The 21,936-nt window shown below is 54.1% G+C and overlaps 1 protein-coding gene across 1 annotated transcript in view; it reads right to left on the reverse strand.

The window, feature by feature from the left end:
* Positions 1–1,045: 1,045 nt before the first annotated feature.
* Positions 1,046–21,936, reverse strand: part of LCLAT1 (lysocardiolipin acyltransferase 1) — a gene marked incomplete at its 5' end in the record, with an annotated part of 58,851 nt that continues 37,960 nt past the window's right edge. Inside the window, one exon of the mRNA XM_040347866.1 lies at positions 1,046–1,580. Coding sequence (XP_040203800.1) covers positions 1,081–1,580 — 500 coding nt within the window. The remainder of the gene's footprint in view (positions 1,581–21,936) is intronic.

Here is a 21,936-nt window from a genome sequence, read left to right on the forward strand (position 1 = left end):
TCCTGGGAGCTTTTGGTCTGATGTGTGTACGCACCATTAGACCAAAATCCCCGTGGACAGAGAACGCGGTGACGTAGAAGACACCGACGTTCTCAAACACGGAAGTGCAATGCTTCCACGCATGCGTCAAATCAATTTGACGCATGCGCAGGATTTCGGTCCGCTGGTTAGACGTACTAACCAGCGGACATGTCCGACGCACAGGTTTCCAGCGGACAAGTTTCTAAGCATGCTAAGAAACTTTTGTCCGCTGGAAACCTGTCCGCTAGGCCGTACACAAGACCGAACATGTCCGATGAAACTGGTCCGCGGACATGTCCGGTCGTGTGTACGGGGCCTCATAACGGTCAACTCCAGTACACCATGTCCTCGGGCAGGCTGAGGTACACCTCTGAGGATAGTCCCTGGATTCAGGATGTAATATATGATTGGACGATCCTCTACTGCCATCCTGGTTATTGAACAGAGGAGGCCACAAAGACCCACAACACCCCCCGGACACCCCCTTGAACCCTTCACTTGCTCCTATGTACAGCGTCCATTGACTGATATGTCTTCTACGTATGAAATGGGTGAGAACTTGAAAAGAGTGGTTGGATATGAAATGTAAGAGAATATACGAGGATAAGAGACCTTCACTTCACCATGGTGGGACACGTGGTGTACACGAGGGGGACTAAGCTTGCTTTACATGCAAATTGTCTCGCTGGTTATGAACCTTCATACAAGTTTCATTCCTTCAGCTGCAACTTGCATCAAGACGTCTCCAGAAACCGGTTCATAGAGTATGTTGGGTTTCCAGATTACAGAACTTTCTTGGCCAGACTGTACTGTAATTGGGTGGTTCCGCTGCTTGCTGGCTGACAGCCAATCACAATACAGTAAGGAGGTCTTCAAAATGTACCGGTTTCAAGAGACAACTTAGAGGCAAGAGAAATCCATAGATGGGCACTGTAAGGGGAAGTCACCAGAAGGTTCCTGATTGGAAGGATTGTCTGCCCACACCAGCAATGACTGGGATTGGGAAATAAAGACGTCAATGAGGTGAGGTGAGTGGCAGGTACGATTATCGCCCCTGCGCTATGCCCTTTTATTGGCTGGACTTTGCCTCTTGGAGTGGTATCGATGGCATGCCAGCTCCATCAGCTCAAGTCCTCCAGATATCTTCTCCTGAAGGACAAAGAAGACAACCATGGCAAGTGCATACCACCGGACATAGCTGTACATGTAGATGCAGAAGAAGGACACCAGGGTCAGGGCGGTCCAGTACAGCAGGGACGCAAACTTAATCAAATGAACCCGAAATTCCGATTTGCAGGGAGGGATTTTACTGCGTCCGGTGACGTCAAAGTATCTATCTCCTTCGTAGAAGGCACGCAGCCGCTCCTCCTTCTCCTTCCAGCGCTCCTGGCACCAACGCTGGAGGTCCTCTTTGGGGATGGGCAGGCTATCGATGGGGTATCTGCGCACGTGGAAATGGATTTCCCGAGGAAAGTTGCCGCTGAGAATATGTTTCTCCGTTTGAGGAATGTTGCGAGGGTAGGCCACGGTGATGTCATGGATGGCGTCAAGGTTGTTGCCTGGAAAAGAGAAATGAAGAATTAATGATCGGGGTCACCGGTGTCATGTATAAGACGGCATTTCACAACGATCCTCACATCCAGAGATATGGGCAGACCAATCCGGTAAGCCCCGCCCCCGCTTATCTTCCTAAACGTCCTCATTGGGCCAACATTACACTGGGCTGCCTCACTGACCAACAGGAAAGCTGGAGAGATGGGAAGGGCTGGACTCAAGGAAAGGGAGAACCTTAGACGCTTGTAAAAGAACTGGAAATGACCCAAAGTAAAAATATATAAAAAATAATAAAATCCTGCCGGGAGAAGTCCAGGGCCGAGGAGAATGAGGAGGAGGAGGAGGAAGGAGGAGAAGGGGAAGCAGGAGGAGGAGGAGGGGAAGAAGAAGGAGAAGGAGAAGGAGGAGGGGGAGAAGGAGAAGGGGGAGAAAGAGGAGGATGAGGGAAAGAAAAAGGAGGAGGAGGGAGGAGGAGAAGGAGGAGGAGGAGGAAGGAGGAAGGAGGAGAAGGGGGAGAAGGAGGAAGGAGGAGGAGAAGGGCGAGAAGGAGGAAGGAGGAGAAGGGGGAGAAGGAGAAGCAGGAGGAGGAGGATGAGGGGAAGGAGAATGAGGAGGATGAGGGGAAGGAGAATGAGGAGGAGGAGGAGGAGGAGGAAGGAGGAAGGAGGAGAAGGAGAAGCAGGAGGAGGAGGAAGGAGGAGAATGAGGGGAAGAAGAAGGAGAAGGAGGAGGAGGAGGGGAAGGAGGAAGGAGAAGCAGGAGGAGAAAGGGGGAGGAGGAGGATGATGAGGGGAAGAAGAAGGAGAAGGAGGGAGGAGGAGAAGGAGAAGCAGGAGGAGGAGAGGGATGAGGGGAAGAAGAAGGAGAAGGAGGAGGAGGAGGGGGATGAGGGAAAGAAGAAGGAGAAGGAGGAGAAGGAGAAGCAGGAGAAGGAGAAGCAGGAGGAGGAGGAGAAGAAGAAGAAGGAGGAGGAGGAGAAGGAGAAGGAGGAATGAGGAGAAGGGGGAGGAGGAATGAGGAGAAGGGGGAGGAGGAGGAAGGAGGAGAAGGGGGAGAAGGAGGAAGGAGGAGAAGGAGAAGCAGGAGGAGGAGGAGAAGGAGGAGGAGGAGAAGAAGAAGAAGGAGGAATGAGGAGAAGGGGGAGGAGGAGGAAGGAGGAGAAGGGCGAGAAGGAGGAAGGAGGAGAAGGGGGAGAAGGAGAAGCAGGAGGAGGAGGATGAGGGGAAGAAGAAGGAGAAGGAGGAGGAGGAGAAGGGGGAGAAGACCAGAGCAGAGGCCCGGAGTTGGTACTAAACAAAATATATAAACTGCCCTGCAAAAGATAAAATAAATTGGCAATTGTAGCAAAACGAACCCGATCGCTTTCTCCCCACTCACTAATGGAACCTCAGGAGGAGGGGAAGAAGGAGGAAGAGAAGGGGAAGGAGGAGGAAGAGGATGGGAAGGAGGAGAGGAAGAAGGAGGAGAAGGGGAAGAAGGAGAAGCAGGAGGAGGAGGGGAAGGAGGAGAAGTAGGACGAGGAGGGGAAGATGGGGAAGGAGGAGAAGTAGGAGGAGGAGGAGAAGGGGAAGAAGGAGGAAGAGGGGGGGAAGGAGAAGGAGAAGGAGGAAGAGGGGAAGGAGGAGAAGGGGAAGAAGGAGAAGCAGGAGGAGGAGGGGAAGGAGGAGGGAAAGGAGGAGAAGGGGAAAGGGGAGGAGGGGAAGAAAGAGAAGGGGAAGGAGGAGAAGCAGGGGAAGGAGGAGAAGTAGGAGGAGGAGGGGAAGATGAGGAAGGAGGAGGAGAAGGGGAAGGAGAAGGGGAAGAAGGAGGAAGAGGAGGGGAAGGAGAAGGAGGAGGAGGAGAGGAAGGAGAAGGGGGAAGAAGGAGAAGCAGGGGAAGGAGGAGGAGGAAGAGGAGGGGAAGGAGGAGAAGGGGAAAGAGGAGGAGGGGAAGAAAGAGATGGGGAAGGAGGAGAAGTAGGAGGAGGAGGAGGGGAAGATGAGGAAGGAGGAGAAGTAGGAGGACGAGGAGGAGGAGAAGGGGAAGAAGGGGAAGAAGGAGGAAGAGGAGGGGAAAGAGGAGGAGGAGAGGAAGGAGAAGGAGGAGAAGGGGGAAGAAGGAGAAGGGGAAGAAGGAGGAAGAGGGGTGGAAGGAGAAGGGGAAAGGGAGGAAGGAGAAGGAGAAGGGGGAGGAGGAGGAGGAGAAGGGGAAGAAGGAGGAAGAGGAGGGGAAGGAGAAGGAGGAGAAGGAGGAGGAGGAGGAGAAGGGGAAGAAGGAGGAGGAGGGGAAGAAGGAGAAGGGGAAGAAGGAGAAGGGGAAGAAGGAGAAGGGGAAAAAGGAGGAGGAGGGGAAGAAGGAGGAAGAGGAGGGGAAGAAGGAGGAGAAAGGGAAGAAGGAAGAGGAGAAGGGGAAGAAGGAAGAAGAAGGAGAAGGAGAAGAAGAAGGGGAAGAAGGAGGAAGAAGGAGAAGGGGAAGAAGGAGGAAGAAGGAGGAGGGGAAGGGGAAGAAGGAAGAAGAAGGAGGAGGAGAAGGGGAAGGGGAAGAAGGAGGGGAAGGAGGAGGGGAAGAAGGAGGAAGAGGAGGGGAAGGAGGAGGGGAAGAAGGAGGAAGAAGGAGAAGGGGAAGGAGGAGGAAGAGGAGGGGAAGGAGGAGAGGAAGAAGGAGGAAGGAGAAGGGGAAGAAGGAGGAAGAAGGAGGAGGAGGAGAGGAAGAAGGAGAAGGAGAAGAAGGAAGAAGGAAAATAATGAGAAGAGAGGTCCTGCACGGAAGCAGATGGTGGCTGGACAGCCCGGGGTTATTTAGCGACAAACACCTGAAAGTCACGAAGTCGGCCCGGTGACTCGCGTTGACAAATGCCGCGGTGTCACCTCCCCGCCCCCAAGCCTGTAGATTGAACTGTGAGCCCCCGGGGTTCACACATATGCGCTGCGGTGCGATTCCAGCATCTCCACAATCAGTTCCCCCCGCCCTCTGCGGACTGCTGCGGGTGTCAATACAAAGTTAATGACCCCCCCAGATTGCAGTGTGAACTGTGCAGGACTCGGATCCATGAGTGAGAACACCGATGCGATCCGATTCCATTGCCAGAAGAAGAGTCCCTGCACCTTTTTGTGCGAATCCAATGCGAGTTCAGCCATGTGACTGCATACACCTGTACGGCACAGACATGTGATCGTCACAGCAATGCGGGTGCGAATCTCCTGCGAGGTCTGTGTTTGCACATGTGACTGACTTCCTCTCACCCTCACAATGCCCCTCGTCTGCCGCCTGATTGGCTCTTGGCGCTGTATATGGACACAGCCCAGTTCTTACCCTGATGTACTATTTTGGTGCGAATCCCAAATTCTCCACTCAGTGATTTCAGGGCTCAGGATCGGGATCAGGATCGGGATCAGGATCGGGATCAGGATCGGGCTCAGGATCGGGATCAGGATCGGGATCAGGATCGGGCTCAGGATCGGGATCAGGATCGGGATCAGGATCGGGATCAGGATCGGGATCCAAGCCAAAGACATCAGCTCGAGTTTATTACAAAGTCAGTCTATGAATATGCAGCACAAGCCGAGTCACGGCAGCGTGATTTCCACGCACGTGCGCGTTCCCAGGACGAGAATCAGAGCAGATTCACAATGTCGCGTAAATAAAGCGCACAACCCGCCATCCATTGATCCGAGGAACGTTCCGAGAGCGGAACAAAAGCCAAACGTTTCAGAGGCGAATAATTTCCTGGAAAAATGAGTTTGTAGAGCCGCTGCTGCTGGGGGGTTATAAACAGACGGAGCGGCGTACAGCGCATTCCGGAGACGCTGCAACACATTTCACCCCCGCACTCCATGTTACCTACTCCTCACCCCCGCACTCCATGTTACCTACTCCTCACCCCCGCACTCCATGTTACCTACTCCTCACCCCCGCACTCCATGTTACCTACTCCTCACCCCCGCACTCCATGTTACCTACTCCTCACCCCCGCACTCCATGTTACCTACTCCTCACCCCCGCACTCCATGTTACCTACTCCTCACCCCCGCACTCCATGTTACCTACTCCTCACCCCCGCACTCCATGTTACCTACTCCTCACCCCCGCACTCCATGTTACCTACTCCTCACCCCCGCACTCCATGTTACTACTCACTCCTGCACTCTAGGCCACATACTACTGACCTCTTCATTCCACAGTACTTACTTCTGACCCCTGCACCATACTACTGACATCTGCATTACTTACCCTTGTACTCTGCCTTAAATACTATCAACCTTTGAAATCGGCATTTCCTACTGCTGACCCCTGAACCCTGGCTTACTGACTACTGACCCCTGAACCCTGGCTTACTGACTACTGACCCCTGACTTACTGACTACTGACCCCTGAACCCTGGCTTACTTACTACTGACCCCTGAACCCTGGCTTACTTACTACTGACCCCTGGCTTACTTACTACTGACCCCTGAACCCTGGCTTACTTACTGCTGACCCCTGAACCCTGGCTTACTTACTACTGACCCCTGAACCCTGGCTTACTTACTACTGACCCCTGAACCCTGGCTTACTTACTACTGACCCCTGAACCCTGGCTTACTTACTACTGACCCCTGAACCCTGGCTTACTGACTACTGACCCCTGAACCCTGGCTTACTTACTACTGACCCCTGAACCCTGGCTTACTTACTACTGACCCCTGGCTTACTTACTACTGACCCCTGAACCCTGGCTTACTTACTGCTGACCCCTGAACCCTGGCTTACTTACTACTGACCCCTGAACCCTGGCTTACTTACTACTGACCCCTGAACCCTGGCTTACTTACTACTGACCCCTGGCTTACTTACTACTGACCCCTGAACCCTGGCTTACTTACTACTGACCCCTGGCTTACTTACTACTGACCCCTGAACCCTGGCTTACTTACTGCTGACCCCTGAACCCTGGCTTACTTACTGCTGACCCCTGAACCCTGGCTTACTTACTACTGACCCCTGAACCCTGGCTTACTTACTACTGACCCCTGAACCCTGGCTTACTTACTACTGACCCCTGAACCCTGGCTTACTTACTACTGACCCCTGAACCCTGGCTTACTTACTACTGACCCCTGAACCCTGGCTTACTTACTACTGACCCCTGAACCCTGGCTTACTTACTACTGACCCCTGGCTTACTTACTACTGACCCCTGGCTTACTTACTACTGATCCCTGAACCCTGGCTTACTTACTACTGACCCCTGAACCCTGGCTTACTTACTACTGACCCCTGGCTTACTTACTACTGACCCCTGAACCCTGGCTTACTTACTACTGACCCCTGGCTTACTCACTACTGACCCCTGAACCCTGGCTTACTTACTACTGACCCCTGAACCCTGGCTTACTTACTACTGACCCCTGAACCCTGGCTTACTTACTACTGACCCCTGAACCCTGGCTTACTTACTACTGACCCCTGAACCCTGGCTTACTTACTACTGACCCCTGGCTTACTTACTACTGACCCCTGGCTTACTTACTACTGACCCCTGAACCCTGGCTTACTTACTACTGACCCCTGAACCCTGGCTTACTTACTACTGACCCCTGGCTTACTTACTACTGACCCCTGAACCCTGGCTTACTTACTACTGACCCCTGGCTTACTCACTACTGACCCCTGAACCCTGGCTTACTTACTACTGACCCCTGAACCCTGGCTTACTTACTACTGACCCCTGAACCCTGGCTTACTTACTACTGACCCCTGAACCCTGGCTTACTTACTACTGACCCCTGAACCCTGGCTTACTTACTACTGACCCCTGCATTCTGCACTGTTTCTGACCCCTGAACTCTTCACACCTCATTAACATTTTAATGGGGGGTTTACCAGCCCCCCCCCCTCCTGTAATCTTTGATCTCTTCCATGTTGTTCAGATAGATCTCCACCTTCCCTGCCCCCGCCCTGAGTGTGTAACATATACAACCGCTACGGTTATTACCCTTTTCATCTATTGTACTTGGTGCTGCTAGTCTCCTGCAGCCTTATACGCCCTATATGCCCTCTAGTGATGGCTGGCTGCCATTTCTGGATCTACTGGCAGGATCAAATATTACCGATCGATTGTATTTCCCCCATAGTGGCTCTTTATAGTGGAATTAAAGTCTTTATTGAGAAAATGTCTCAGATTTCCCGGCCCCTCCATTGTCTTTAGAATGGACTTTGAGTTTAGATTCTGGACCAGCCAGGCCAGGATGAGAAACGCTCCGCGCCGGGGGGCCAGGATGAGGAACGCTCAGCGCCGGGGGGCCAGGATGAGGAACGCTCAGCGCCGGGGGGCCAGGATGAGGAACGCTCAGCGCCAGGGGGGCCAGGATGAGGAACGCTCAGCGCCGGGGGGCCAGGATGAGGAACGCTCAGCGCCAGGGGGGCCAGGATGAGGAACGCTCAGTGCCGGGGGGCCAGGATGAGGAACGCTCAGCGCCAGGGGGGCCAGGATGAGGAGCGCTCAGTGCCGGGGGGCCAGGATGACGAACGCTCCGCGCCGGGGGGGCCAGGATGAGGAACGCTCAGCGCCGGGGGGGCAGGATGAGGAGCGCTCAGTGCCGGGGGGCCAGGATGGGGAACGCTCAGCGCCTGGGGGGCCAGGATGAGGAACGCTCAGTGCCGGGGGGCCAGGATGAGGAACGCTCAGCGCCGGGGGGCCAGGATGAGGAACGCTCAGCGCCGGGGGGCCAGGATGAGGAACGCTCAGTGCCGGGGGGCCAGGATGGGGAACGCTCAGCGCCTGGGGGGCCAGGATGAGGAACGCTCAGCGCCGGGGGGCCAGGATGAGGAACGCTCAGCGCCAGGGGGGCCAGGATGAGGAACGCTCAGCGCCGGGGGGCCAGGATGACGAACGCTCCGCGCCGGGGGGGCCAGGATGACGAATGCTCCGCGCCGGGGGGCCAGGATGAGGAACGCTCAGCGCCGGGGGGGCCAGGATGAGGAGCGCTCAGTGCCGGGGGGCCAGGATGGGGAACGCTCAGCGCCTGGGGGGCCAGGATGAGGAACGCTCAGTGCCGGGGGGGCCAGGATGAGGAACGCTCAGCGCCGGGGGGCCAGGATGAGGAACGCTCAGCGCCGGGGGGCCAGGATGAGGAACGCTCAGTGCCGGGGGGGGCCAGGATGGGGAACGCTCAGCGCCTGGGGGGCCAGGATGAGGAACGCTCAGCGCCGGGGGGCCAGGATGAGGAACGCTCAGTGCCGGGGGGGCCAGGATGGGGAACGCTCAGCGCCTGGGGGGCCAGGATGAGGAACGCTCAGCGCCGGGGAGGCCAGGATGGCGAACGCTCAGCGCCGGGGGGCCAGGATGAGGAACGCTCAGCGCCGGGGGGCCAGGATGAGGAACGCTCAGCGCCGGGGGGCCAGGATGAGGAACGCTCAGCGTGGGGGGGCCAGGATGAGGAACGCTCAGCGCCGGGGGGCCAGGATGAGGAACGCTCAGCGCCGGGGGGCCAGGATGAGGAACGCTCAGCGTGGGGGGGCCAGGATAACGAACGCTCAGCGCCGGGGAGGCCAGGATGGCGAACGCTCAGCGTGGGGGGGGGGCCAGGATGAGGAACGCTCAGCGTGGGGGGGGGGCCAGGATGAGGAACGCTCAGCGCGGGGGGGGGCCAGGATGAGGAACGCACAGCGCTGGGGGGGCCAGCATGAGGAACGCTCAGCGCGGGGGGCCTGGATGAGGAACGCTCAGCCCTGGGGGGGCCAGGATGAGGAACGCTCAGCGCGGGGGGGGGGGCAGGATGAGGAACGCTCCGCGCCGGGGGGGGGGCCAGGATGAGGAACGCTCAGCGCCGGGGGGGGGGCCAGGATGACGAACGCTCAGCGCCGGGGGGGGGGGCCAGGATGACGAACACTCAGCGCCGGGGGGGGGGGGGGCCAGGATGACGAAATCTCCGCGCGGGGGGGGGGGGGGGCCAGGATGACGAAATCTCAGCGCCAGGGGGGCCGGGATGACGAACGCTCAGCGCCGGGGGGGCCAGGATGACGAACGCTCAGCGCCGGGGGGGGGGGGGGGGGGCCAGGATGACAAACGCTCAGCGCCGGGGGGGGGCCAGGATGACGAACGCTCAGCGCCGGGGGGGCCAGGATGACGAATGCTCCGCACTGGGGGGGCCAGGATGAGGAACGCTCCGCGCTTGGGGGCCAGGATGACGAACGCTCAGCGCCGGGGGGGGGGGGGGCCAGGATGAGGAGCGCTCAGCGCCGGGGGGCCAGGATGACGAACGCTCAGCGCCGGGGGGGGGGCCAGGATGACGAACGCTCAGCGCCAGGGGGGGCAGGATGACGAACGCTACGCGCCGGGGGGGGGGGGGCCAGGATGAGGAACGCTCAGCGCCGGGGGGGGCCAGGATGACGAACGCTCCGCGCCGGCCGGTGACAGCGGTCTCAGGCTGGAGGAAGGCGGGTAGGAGATTCCGGAGAGGGACGGAGAAGGAAAGGTAAGTACAGCCGACACTCTGAAGGGTCCAGGTAAGTGGCGGTTTCTGGAGAACGATTCCTCTTCCTCCTGTAGAAGGGGCCCCGGGCTCTCCAGAGACACCAGGCATTGTACACACCAGACATGGAGAATGACTTCAGGAGAGGAGCCAATCACAGCGCAGATTTCTCACCGAGCGTCCCTCGCTCCCCGGGCTATTTATAGAAATAACAAATGGTTGGGGGGGGGGGAGGGGGGGCGGCCGCTCTCGGCACTTATAGAACTCATTTACATCAACCGCCGAACGACTTAACAAAGCCAATTTCTTGTTTTTCACCTTCAGATCCGCTGAGTTGCTGCTTTGAAGATTCGCCTGTAATTTTCTCTCCAGCGGCGGCGGCGGCGGCGGCCAGAAGGTCTCACCGGCTGCAAACCGCAGGCTGAAAATTTCAGATTCGTTTTGCTGTTTAACAGAAATTCCATTACAGCCGATCTTTTCCCTCCCGGCGATTGTCTCCGAGGGGAGAAGACGACCCCCGCAGCATTGACATCAGTACAGCGCCCTCACAATTCCCGTCACGTAGGGCCCGGGGTGACGTGCGTCAGCCGAAGATGAGCACCTTGATTAATGCCGCCTTGTGGCGGAGCCGCAATGAAGTATTTTCAGCCTCTGCTGCCATCTTTAAAGGGATTTTGCTGAGGCAGCAGATCTTCAGGAAGACATATTTATGAGTATCAGGTGTGGCAGGTATGTCCTCCTTTATAAGGCTGCCGATCCATCGCAGAGCCCTCCGATCATTCATCCGACTCGGGTCTGTCAACTGCCGACTCAGAGACCCGATAGCCAAGATTTGCATTTATATTGTGAAACCAAGTCTATTGCCGCGTACACACGATCGGAATTTCCGACAACAAAACCGTGGATTTTGTTTTCGACGGATGTTGGCTCCAACTTGTGTTGCATACACACGGTCACAGAAATGTCGGAAATTCCGAACACCAAGAACGCGGTGACGTACAAGACGTACGACGGCACAATGAAAGGGAAGTTCCATACCAATCGTGTTGGTAGAAGTTTGGTGAGAGATGAGTCGCACTTTTCAGTCCGTTACAGCGCGACGAATGTGCCATCTCCATTACGAGCGCGAGTTTTACCAGACCGAGGGCTTCCGTCTCGTACTTGATTCAGAGCATGAGTGGAATTTTGGGCTTCGTAATTTTCTACACACAATCGGAATTTACGAGAACGGATTTTGTTGTCGGAAAATTTGAGAACCAGCGCTCAAATTTTTGTTGTCGGAAATTCTGACAGAAAATGTCCGATGGAGCCTACACACGGTCCAAATATCCGACCAAAAGCTCCCATCGAACATTTGTTGTCGGAAATTCCGATCGTGTGTACGCGGCATAAGTGTAACACCATAAAAGCAGAAGAAAAAAAAATTCTGCAAAAAATGCCACACACCCAACTATGAGGCCAAACGTTGGGCTCCTGACCGGAATATCTATAAGAGCTTGTCCAAAACTATGGCCATTCCCCCCACAACCATTACCATGGAGTTGGCTTCCTTTGTGGCTGTACCATCCTCCACTTTACTGGGAAGACTTTCCATAAGATGTTGGAGGGTGTCTGTGGGAATTTGTTCCCATTTGTGAGGTCAGGTACTGATGTTGGGTGAGAAGATCTGGTCCCGTAGGCCGAGGTCAACCAAGACCCCATGAAAGCAGTAATCAGCAGCGAGAATGTCAGCCTGGGAGGCAAAGAGGACAAGTCCCACGGCAAACACAAAGCGATGAGGAGAACGGGGTACGGCAAGAAGACGGGCTACAATGAAGAGACGGGGTACAGCAAGGAGACGGGGTACAATGAAGAGACGGGGTACAGCAAGAAGTCTGGCTACAATGAGGAGACGGGTACAGCAAGAAGTCTGGCTACGGCAAGAAGACGGGCTACAATGAGGAGATGGGGTACGGCAAGAAGTCTGGCTACAATGAGGAGACGGGGTACGGCAAGAAGACGGGCTACAACGAGGAGACGGGGTACGGCAAGAAGACGGGCTACAATGAGGAGACGGGGTACGGCAAGAAGTCTGGCTACAATGAGGAGACGGGGTACAGCAAGAAGACGGGCTACAACGAGGAGACGGGGTACGGCAAGAAGACGGGCTACAACGAGGAGACGGGGTACGGCAAGAAGACGGGCTACAATGAGGAGCCGGGGTACGGCAAGAAAACGGGCTACAGCAAGGAGCCAGGGTACGACAAGAAGACGGGCTACAACGGGGAGACGGGGTAAGGCAAGGAGACAGGGTACAATGAAGAGACGGGGTACAGCAAGAAGACGGGCTACAATGAGGAGACGGGGTACGGCAAGAAGACGGGCTACAATGAGGAGACGGGGTACGGCAAGAAGACGGGCTACAACGAGGAGACGGGGTACGGCAAGAAGACGGGCTACAATGAGGAGACGGGGTACGGCAAGAAGTCTGGCTACAATGAGGAGACGGGGTACAGCAAGAAGACGGGCTACAACGAGGAGACGGGGTACGGCAAGAAGACGGGCTACAACGAGGAGACGGGGTACGGCAAGAAGACGGGCTACAATGAGGAGCCGGGGTACGGCAAGAAAACGGGCTACAGCAAGGAGCCAGGGTACGACAAGAAGACGGGCTACAACGGGGAGACGGGGTAAGGCAAGGAGACAGGGTACAATGAAGAGACGGGGTACAGCAAGAAGACGGGCTACAATGAGGAGACGGGGTATGGCAAGAAGACGGGCTACAATGAGGAGACGGGGTACGGCAAGAAGACGGGCTACAATGAGGAGACAGGGTACAGCAAGAAGACGGGCTACAATGAGGAGACGGGGTACGGCAAGAAGACGAGCTACAATGAGGAGACGGGGTACGGCAAGAAGACGGGCTACAATGAGGAGACGGGGTACGGCAAGAAGACGGGCTACAATGAGGAGACAGGGTACGGCAAGAAGACGGGCTACAATGAGGAGACAGGGTACGGCAAGAAGACGGGCTACAATGAGGAGACAGGGTACGGCAAGAAGACGGGCTACAATGAGGAGACGGGGTACGGCAAGAAGACGGGCTACAATGAGGAGACAGGGTACGGCAAGAAGACGGGCTACAATGAGGAGACGGGGTACGGCAAGAAGACGGGCTACAATGAGGAGACGGGGTACGGCAAGAAGACGGGCTACAATGAGGAGACGGGGTACGGCAAGAAGACGGGCTACAATGAGGAGACGGGGTACGGCAAGAAGTCTGGCTACAATGAGGAGACGGGGTACGGCAAGAAAACGGGCTACAACGAGGAGACGGGGTACGGCAAGAAGACGGGCTACAATGAGGAGACAGGGTACAGCAAGAAGACGAGTTACAATGAGGAGACGGGGTATGGCAAGAAGTCTGGCTACAATGAGGAGACGGGGTACGGCAAGAAAACGGGCTACAATGAGGAGACAGGGTACGGCAAGAAGACGGGCTACAATGAGGAGACGGGGTATGGCAAGAAGTCTGGCTACAATGAGGAGACGGGGTACAGCAAGAAAACAGGCTACAGCAAGGAGACATGTACAATGAGGAGACAGGCTTCAATGAGAGGACAGGCTATATCAAGGAGATGGGCACCAATGAGCTGACGGGCTTCAACGAGAAGATGGGCTACAGCAAGGTTGAGGCTACTAAAGAGGAGAGTGACTTCAAGGGGGAGATTGGCTACAACGAGGAGATGGGCCACAGCGAGGAGATGGGCCACAGTGAGGAGATGGGCCACAGTGAGGAGATGGGCCACAGTGAGGAGATGGGTCACAGTGAGGAGATGGGTCACAGTGAGGAGATGGGCACCAACGAGAAGACGGGTTACAGAAAGAATACGGGCTACAAGGTTGAGGTTACTTCTCTATGCATGCCTATCAGTCTACTGAAGCAAACTGGACCCAATATATTCTGGGACTGGTTTTATCTCAGCGGTCCTTCAACAATGATGCTGAGAGCACCACCTGACACTGCTAGAGGGGGTCTCTCCAACTAGAAAATGAACTATATAACTAAAACTATAAAAAACAAAAGATCATAAAAATGTTATACTGTTGGTGTCCCCGGTGAGAACTGAACCCCGGGGGACCCCAAAGTGAACCCCCCCTAGACCACCACAGCTAGTGCTGACCTTGGCTTTTCCAGCACGTCCCGATTTACTGATCACCCAGCAGCCCACGTGAGAGAATTGTGTGATCCCCCCTCCCCCGCCGTGTACAATCCGCTTCCTTTGTAACAGGAACCTCCTTTGTGCCGACATCAAAAGATGTCAGACTATTGTTCAGGCCTACAGCTTCCGCCTGCCATAAATTCTGCTGTCCTTGGGTATATTTATACTCTTCTGTACATGATCGACAATCCCCACAGCTTCTACATTGTACATACAATCGATGCCACAGAACAAACCGCATACTGCAATCATACATATTGTCCTCTGAAGGGCAATTCCAAGAACGGCTGTCACTACCCGAGTGTGGGGCCACAACCGGGGAGCACTGGGCCGTTATGTGGGCACCTCCTGCTGAGGGTTCCCGGCTCTTATACTGATCAGTAAATGGACTGTTGGGTTTGCCGGAGAATCCTATGTGACTGAATAATAAGCATTGTGAATTCCAAGGATCCCTTGGTGGTGGGCCGATTGGTCACCTTAGACTTGCCAACCTTCCAATGGAACATCTGCTCATAGAAGAACGTGTTGGTGAATGAATGAGGATTTTCTCTATTATTGTCACCCGCCTGACACAAGGGTTGGCCAGATATCCACACCCATCAGTTTCATCTAAATATTAGGCCAAATCCAAGCCGAACACAAAGCCCCCCATGGAGATCGTAGTAATAAATAATCTGTGCCGATTGTCCCGACTTCTTCCTCTTCAGTCCTGAGGAAGGGGTATCCTCACAACGCTTGTTGGCCTTGTCCAGTATTCCTCTGGACTCCCATAAGGAGTGGCGCTTCTATTCCTTATCCTGTAGTCACTTTTCCTGGGGACCACCAATGGAAATCCGAGGAGCCACCAGTCCCCTCCAATACACATTGAGGACTTCATTGCTCCTCTCTACCCGATGAATGATGGAAATACTCGTATCTGAGGCTTGTCCAAGGTTTAGGAGGGAAACATCTACTCCCAGGACAGGAAGTGAGGGGAAATCTCCTAAAAACCCGACATTCCAGGTTCTAAACCTTCCACTCCATTCACTGGAAAGAGAATGAATGACCTGGAACTACACTGTACACTAGACCAGTGGTCATCAACCCTGTCCTCAGGGCCCACTAACAGGCCAGGTTTGCAAGATAACTGAAATACATGACAGGTGATATGATTTGCTGCTCAGTGATTGCCGTATTCTAGTCTGCATCTCCCCAAGGTAATACATAAAACCTGGCCTGTTAGTGGACCCTGAGGACAGGGGTGATGACCACTGCACTAGACAACCCGGGGAGATTTATCATCCTTGTGTCCTAATGATCATTGTCACTTGATGGATTTGATGGAGACAGTGATTGGTTTAAACCAACAGTGTCCAAACTTTCCAAACAAATGGCCAGTTTACTGTCCTTAAGACTTTTAGAGGGCAACGCTATGGCCATTTGGAGTAGAAAAGGTCCCGATGTGAGTGGAAATAAACAATGCCCCTTCATTGGGGGGAATTTTGCCCCATCATTGGTGTTAGTGGCAGGAATTGTGCCCCTTCATTTGAAGGAATTGGGGGGAATTGTGCCCCTTCATTGGTGTCATTGGGTGGAATTGTGTCCCTTCATTGGTGCCATTGGGAAGAATTGTGCCCCTTCATTGAGAGGAATTGTGCCCCTTCATTGGGGTCATTGGGAGGAACTTGTGCCCTTCATTGGAAGGAATTGTGCCTCTTCATTGGGAGGAATTGTGCCCCTTTATTGGGAGGAATTGTGCCCCTTCATTGAGGTCATTGGGAGGAATTGGTCCCCTTCATTGGTGTCATTGGGAGGAATTGTGCCCCTTCATTGGTGTCATTGGGGGGAATTGTGCCCCTTCATTGAGAGGAATTGTGCCCCTTCATTGAGGTCATTGGGAGGAATTTTGCCCCTTCATTGGTGTCATTGGGGGGAATTGTGCCCCTTCATTGGTGTCATTGGGGGGGAATTGTGCCCCTTCATTGATGTCATTGGGAGGAATAGTGCCCCTTCATTTGGGACAGTGGGGGGAATAGTGCCCCTTCATTTGGGACAGTGGGGGGGGGGGATTATTGATTATGGGATGAAATAGTGCCCCAAGAGCCGGACAAAAGCAAGCAAAGGGCCACAATTTGGGGGCCGCTGGTTTAAATCACCAAAGACGCTGACATGGACAGGAAGCGCGATTCTTCAACGCAATTCTAAACCATATTATAAAAATAAATAAAAAATCTGCTCTCGGCAGATAATAAATAAATACAATGGGGAAGCCGGAGGCAGTGGAACGGAGTTTAGCGAGAGGTCTGATGTTCGGCGACATTCTATAGATAGCGGCGTTCTCCGGGACGCGGAGATTATAAATAGCATTCTATTCTAGCGCATCTCTCTCTATTATCAGTCAGAAGACGGATGTAGAGCCGGCGCTGGCGGTCCTGATTTCACGATCGATCAGCGAGTCCGGACATGTCGGCACACAGCAGTCTTCTCATTAACATTCAATCACAAACAAGCCGCAGCTTACAGTCTCCCCGGTATAAACTTCATTTCATCCGACCACCTGGAAGCCGCAATCAGCCCCCCCCCCCCAACGTCACTCTGCTCCCCCTCATTACAACCTTCGCTGCGTCCCTCTAATCCTTTCCTTCGGGGACAGAACGCTGACAGCTGTTCCCGGGATCGATGGCCCTCACTACAAGTCATCTTCAGATCAGCATAGAGGTTGGTTCTGGGGGGGCAGATCGAGCAATTCTCCCATCACACCCCCTCTAGGCTCCATATACTACAGTCCCATTTTATAACGTCTTCGCTTAAAGCAGAATTCCAACCGAACTTCTCCTAAAACTGTAACTGGTCTCGTACACACGATAGGATAGCCAGAGGACAACGGTCTGAAGGGACGTTTTCATCGGTCAACACCGATCGTGTGTGGGCCCCATAGGTTAGTTATCCTTCGGTCAAAAAAATAGGAACTTGCTTTAAAATTTAACCGATGGACTGGTAACCGATAAGTCAAAACTGATCGTTAGTATGCAAAAGCATTGGTTAAAAACCGGCGTATGCTCAGAATCAAGTCGACGCATGCTTGGAAGCATTGAACTTCGTTTTTTTCAGCGCGTCGTTGTGTTTTACGTCACCGCGTTCTGACACGACCGGTTCATTAACCTATGGTGTGTAGGCGTGACAGACCATCAGTCAGCTTCATCGGTTAACCTAAGACAACGGTCCTTCAGACCGTTGTCCTCTGGCTATCCTATCGTGTGTACGAGGCCTTAGTGGTCTCGGCTGTATAAATAGGTCTGCCATAGAACCGGGAGTGAAAGTCCGGGAAAAATCCAAAATATTAAGTGGTCACCAGAACAGGAATGGAGGGATTCTTGCCAGCAAGGATGGTGGATTCTTGACGGCAAGGGTGGTGGATTCTTGACGGCAAGGGTGGTGGATTCTTGACGGCAAGGGTGGTGGATTCTTGGCGGCTAGGGTGGTGGATTCTTGGCGGCTAGGGTGGTGGATTCTTGACAGCAAGGGTGGTGGATTCTTGGCGGCTAGGGTGGTGGATTCTTGACAGCAAGGGTGGTGGATTCTTGCCAGCAGGGTGGTGGATTCTTGACGGCAAGGGTGGTGGATTCTTGCCAGCAAGGATGGTGGATTCTTGACGGCAAGGGTGGTGGATTCTTGCTGGCAAGGGTGGTGGATTCTTGCCGTCAAGGTGGTGGATTCTTGCCAGCAAGGGCGGTGGATTCTTGCCTGCAGGGTGGTGCATTCTTGCCGTCAAGGTGGTGGATTCTTGCCAGCAGGGTGGTGGATTCTTGCCTGCAAGGGCGGTGGATTCTTGCCTGCAAGGGTGGTGGATTCTAGCCGGCAAGGGTGGTGGATTCTTGCCGGCAAGGGTGGTGGATTCTTGCCGGCAAGGGTGGTGGATTCTTGCTGGCAAGGGTGGTGGATCCTTGCCGGCAGGGTGGTGGATTCTTGCCTGCAGGGTGGTGGATCCTTGCCGGCAGGGTGGTGGATTCTTGCCTGCAGGGTAACATCTTTATAAATACAACATGTGGGAAGAGCTGCGGTGCGGCCACCTGCACCAATGAATGGCCGGCAGCGCTGAGCGGTTACATGCGATTCGGGTCTCCTACCCTCACTGGATGAAATTTCACCCAGAGACAACATTTCTGGCTGCAGCCAATCGGATGGTCTATATAAGACCATAGAACAGAGTTCTGCTGTGTCCAGAGGCCCTTTCCACCCTTATCCACTCATATAAATGAGGCTTCACACCTCCCTTACTCCAAAATTAAATAAAAATCAAGTTTAGACTTTCGATATTCCAGCGTATTATCCAAGATTTCAGGTTACTGATGAGGCCGCGACATCGAGAGGAGATTCAGAACACTGCCGTGATGAAAATGTATGAAGTGTATCTCGGCCAATTACGGTAATGTGTTTAATCCCGCATGGGTTGTCGTATCGCAGGAATTAGCGGCCAGGCGCGTTCAGAGAGGTTCAGGGAAAATGACCAAGATTCGATAAGATTTAATGAGACATAAACATGAGATTGGCTGAAACTCCGGACTTCCATCTGAATCAGCCTCTCGCCAATTTTATACTAATATCAGAGAAATCGCTGAGCGCAATTTCCAGCCGAATGCTGGTAATTGAATCATTTTCTGCACAACAAAATAAAAGTGAGCGCCGGAAAAATACAATTATTACCTGTGAAGTGTGTCTAGACATCGCCTGCCGATACCAGAGCAGAAATACCGGATCAGACCCGGGACAGGAGTATAAAGATTATCCTGTGTACAGGTGAGACCTCCACCACAACCTTTCCTCGTAGACTGAGACCTCCATCTACAGCCCTGACCGCAGGTGAGACCTCTACCACAACCTGTCCTCGTAGACTGAGACCTCCATCTACAGCCCTAAACCACAGGTGAGACCTTCACCACAACCTGTCCCCGTAGACTGAGACCTCCATCTACAGCCCTAAACCACAGGTGAGACCTCCACCACAACCTTTCCTCGTAGACTGAGACCTCCATCTACAGTCCCAACCACAGGTGAGACCTCCACCACAACCTGTCCTCAGACTGAGACCTCCATCTACAGCCCTAAACCACAGGTGAGACCTCCACCACAACCTGTCCTCGTAGACTGAGACCTCCATCTACAGCCCTAACCACAGGTGAGACCTCCACCACAACCTGTCCTCGTAGACTGAGACCTCCATTACAGCCCCAACCACAGGTGAGACCTCCACCACAACCCTTCCTCATAGACTGAGACCTCCATCTACAGTCCCAACCACAGGTGAGACCTCCACCACAACCTGTCCTCGTAGACTGAGACCTCCATCTACAGCCCCAACGACAGGTGAGACCTCCACCACAACCTGTCTTCGTAGAGTGAGACCTCCATCTACAGCCCCAACCACAGGTAAGACCTCCACCACAACCTGTCCTCGTAGACTGAGACCTCCATCTACAGTCCCAACCACAGGTGAGACCTCCACCACAACCTGTCCTTGTAGACTGAGACCTCCATCTACAGCCCCAACCACAGGTGAGACCTCCACCACAACCTGTCCTCGTAGAGTGAAACCTCCATCTACAGCCCTAAACCACAGGTGAGACCTCCACCACAACCTGTCCTCGTAGACTGAGACCTCCATCTACAGTCCCAACCACAGGTGAGACCTCCACCACAACCTGTCCTCGTAGACTGAGACCTCCATCTACAGCCCCAACCACAGGTGAGACCTCCACCACAACCTGTCCTCAGAGTGAGACCTCCATCTACAGCCCCAACCACAGGTGAGACCTCCACCACAACCTGTCCTCGTAGACTGAGACCTCCATCTACAGCCCCGACCACAGGTGAGACCTTCACCACAACCTTTCCCCATAGATGGAGACCTCCATCTACAGCCCCAACCACAGGTGAGACCTCCACCACAACCTGTCCTCATAGACTGAGACCTCCAGCACAACCTCCATCTACAGCCCCGACCACAGGTGAGACCTCCACCACAACCAGTCCTCATAGACTAATGCCCTGTACACACAATCGGAAATTCCGACAAGAAAAACATCGTTTTTTTCTGATGGAATGTTGGCTCAAACTGGTGTTGCATACACACGGTCACACAAATCTTGTCTGAAATTCCGACCTTCAAGAACGCAGTGACGTACAGCGAGCAGAGATCAATGAAGTTCATCAGGCAGTTCGGCTCTTCTGCTTGATCCTGAGCATGCGTGTTTTTTTGCACGTTGAAATTGCATAAAGACGAGCGGAATTTCCGATAGGAATTTTTTCCGGCGGAAAAATTGAGAACCGGCTCTTAATCTTTTGTTGGCGGAAATTCCGACAGCAAAAGTCTGATACACACTGTCAGAATTTCCAACCAAAAGCTCACATTAGACTTTTCTTGTCGGAATTTCCGATCGTGTGTACGGGGCATGAGACCTTCACCTACAGCCCCAACCACAGGTGAGACTCTGTGATGCTACATCATCTCTTCCTCGGTATGGGCTCTATAATACTACATCCTCCCTCCCTCGGTATGGGCTCTATACTACATCCTCCCTCCCTCGGTATGGGCTCTGCTATACTACATCCTCCCTCCCTCGGTATGGGCTCTGCTATACTACATCCTCCCTCCCTCGGTATGGGCTCTGCTATACTACATCCTCCCTCCCTCGGTATGGGCTCTATACTACATCCTCCCTCCCTCGGTATGGGCTCTGCTATACTACATCCTCCCTCCCTCGGTATGGGCTCTGCTATACTACATCCTCCCTCCCTCGGTATGGGCTCTATACTACATCCTCCCTCCCTCGGTATGGGCTCTATACTACATCCTCCCTCCCTCGGTATGGGCTCTATACTACATCCTCCCTCCCTCGGTATGGGCTCTGCTATACTACATCCTCCCTCCCTCTGTATGGGCTCTATACTACATCCTCCCTCCCTCGGTACGGGCTCTATACTACATCCTCCCTCCCTCGGTATGGGCTCTGCTATACTACATCCTCCCTCCCTCGGTATGGGCTCTATACTACATCCTCCCTCCCTCTGTATGAGGTCTGCTATACTACATCCTCCCTCCCTCGGTATGGGCTCTATACTACATCCTCCCTCCCTCGGTACGGGCTCTATACTACATCCTCCCTCCCTCGGTATGGGCTCTATACTACGTCCTCCCTCCCTCGGTATGGGCTCTGCTATACTACATAGGAGGCACTTGTTACTTTTCCCTGGATGGGCACAGTGTGGAGTGATTTGGGGAAAAAGATGTCCTTTACGATACACACTTTGGGCTCGTGTGGCTGAGACTTGTTGTCCCTCACGGTGCTGGTAGCCGCAGGCCGCCCGTACATTTGCCGTAGCCTCATAATTCAGTGATATTGCATCAACAGCTGCTGAACAAGAACTGCTTAATTTGCCGTCAAGTGGAGTCTTGACATTAAATAAGATCATCTTACATTTCACCCTCCGAGACGCTGCGAGTGTTCCGGGAACTAATTAGCCGTCGATGGGCAGCTACATGGAAAAATATTAAAAATACATAACGGGCCGCGCATGAATTCTTAATGGAAGCAAAGCAGCGCTTTATTCACCGGGAGAGGATTGGGGGGGGGGGGGGCGGCTTTGTGTAAGTGGAAACAACGGGATAATGCTTGTCAGCTTCGGCTTCACGGAGCCCGCTCTCGGGTTTCCCTTTGCCGAGCGTCCGAGGCGAGCGTGACCGAGCGGTG

This window comes from Rana temporaria, chromosome 4 (assembly GCF_905171775.1).
Source record: "Rana temporaria chromosome 4, aRanTem1.1, whole genome shotgun sequence".
Taxonomy (NCBI): Eukaryota; Metazoa; Chordata; class Amphibia; order Anura; family Ranidae; genus Rana; species Rana temporaria.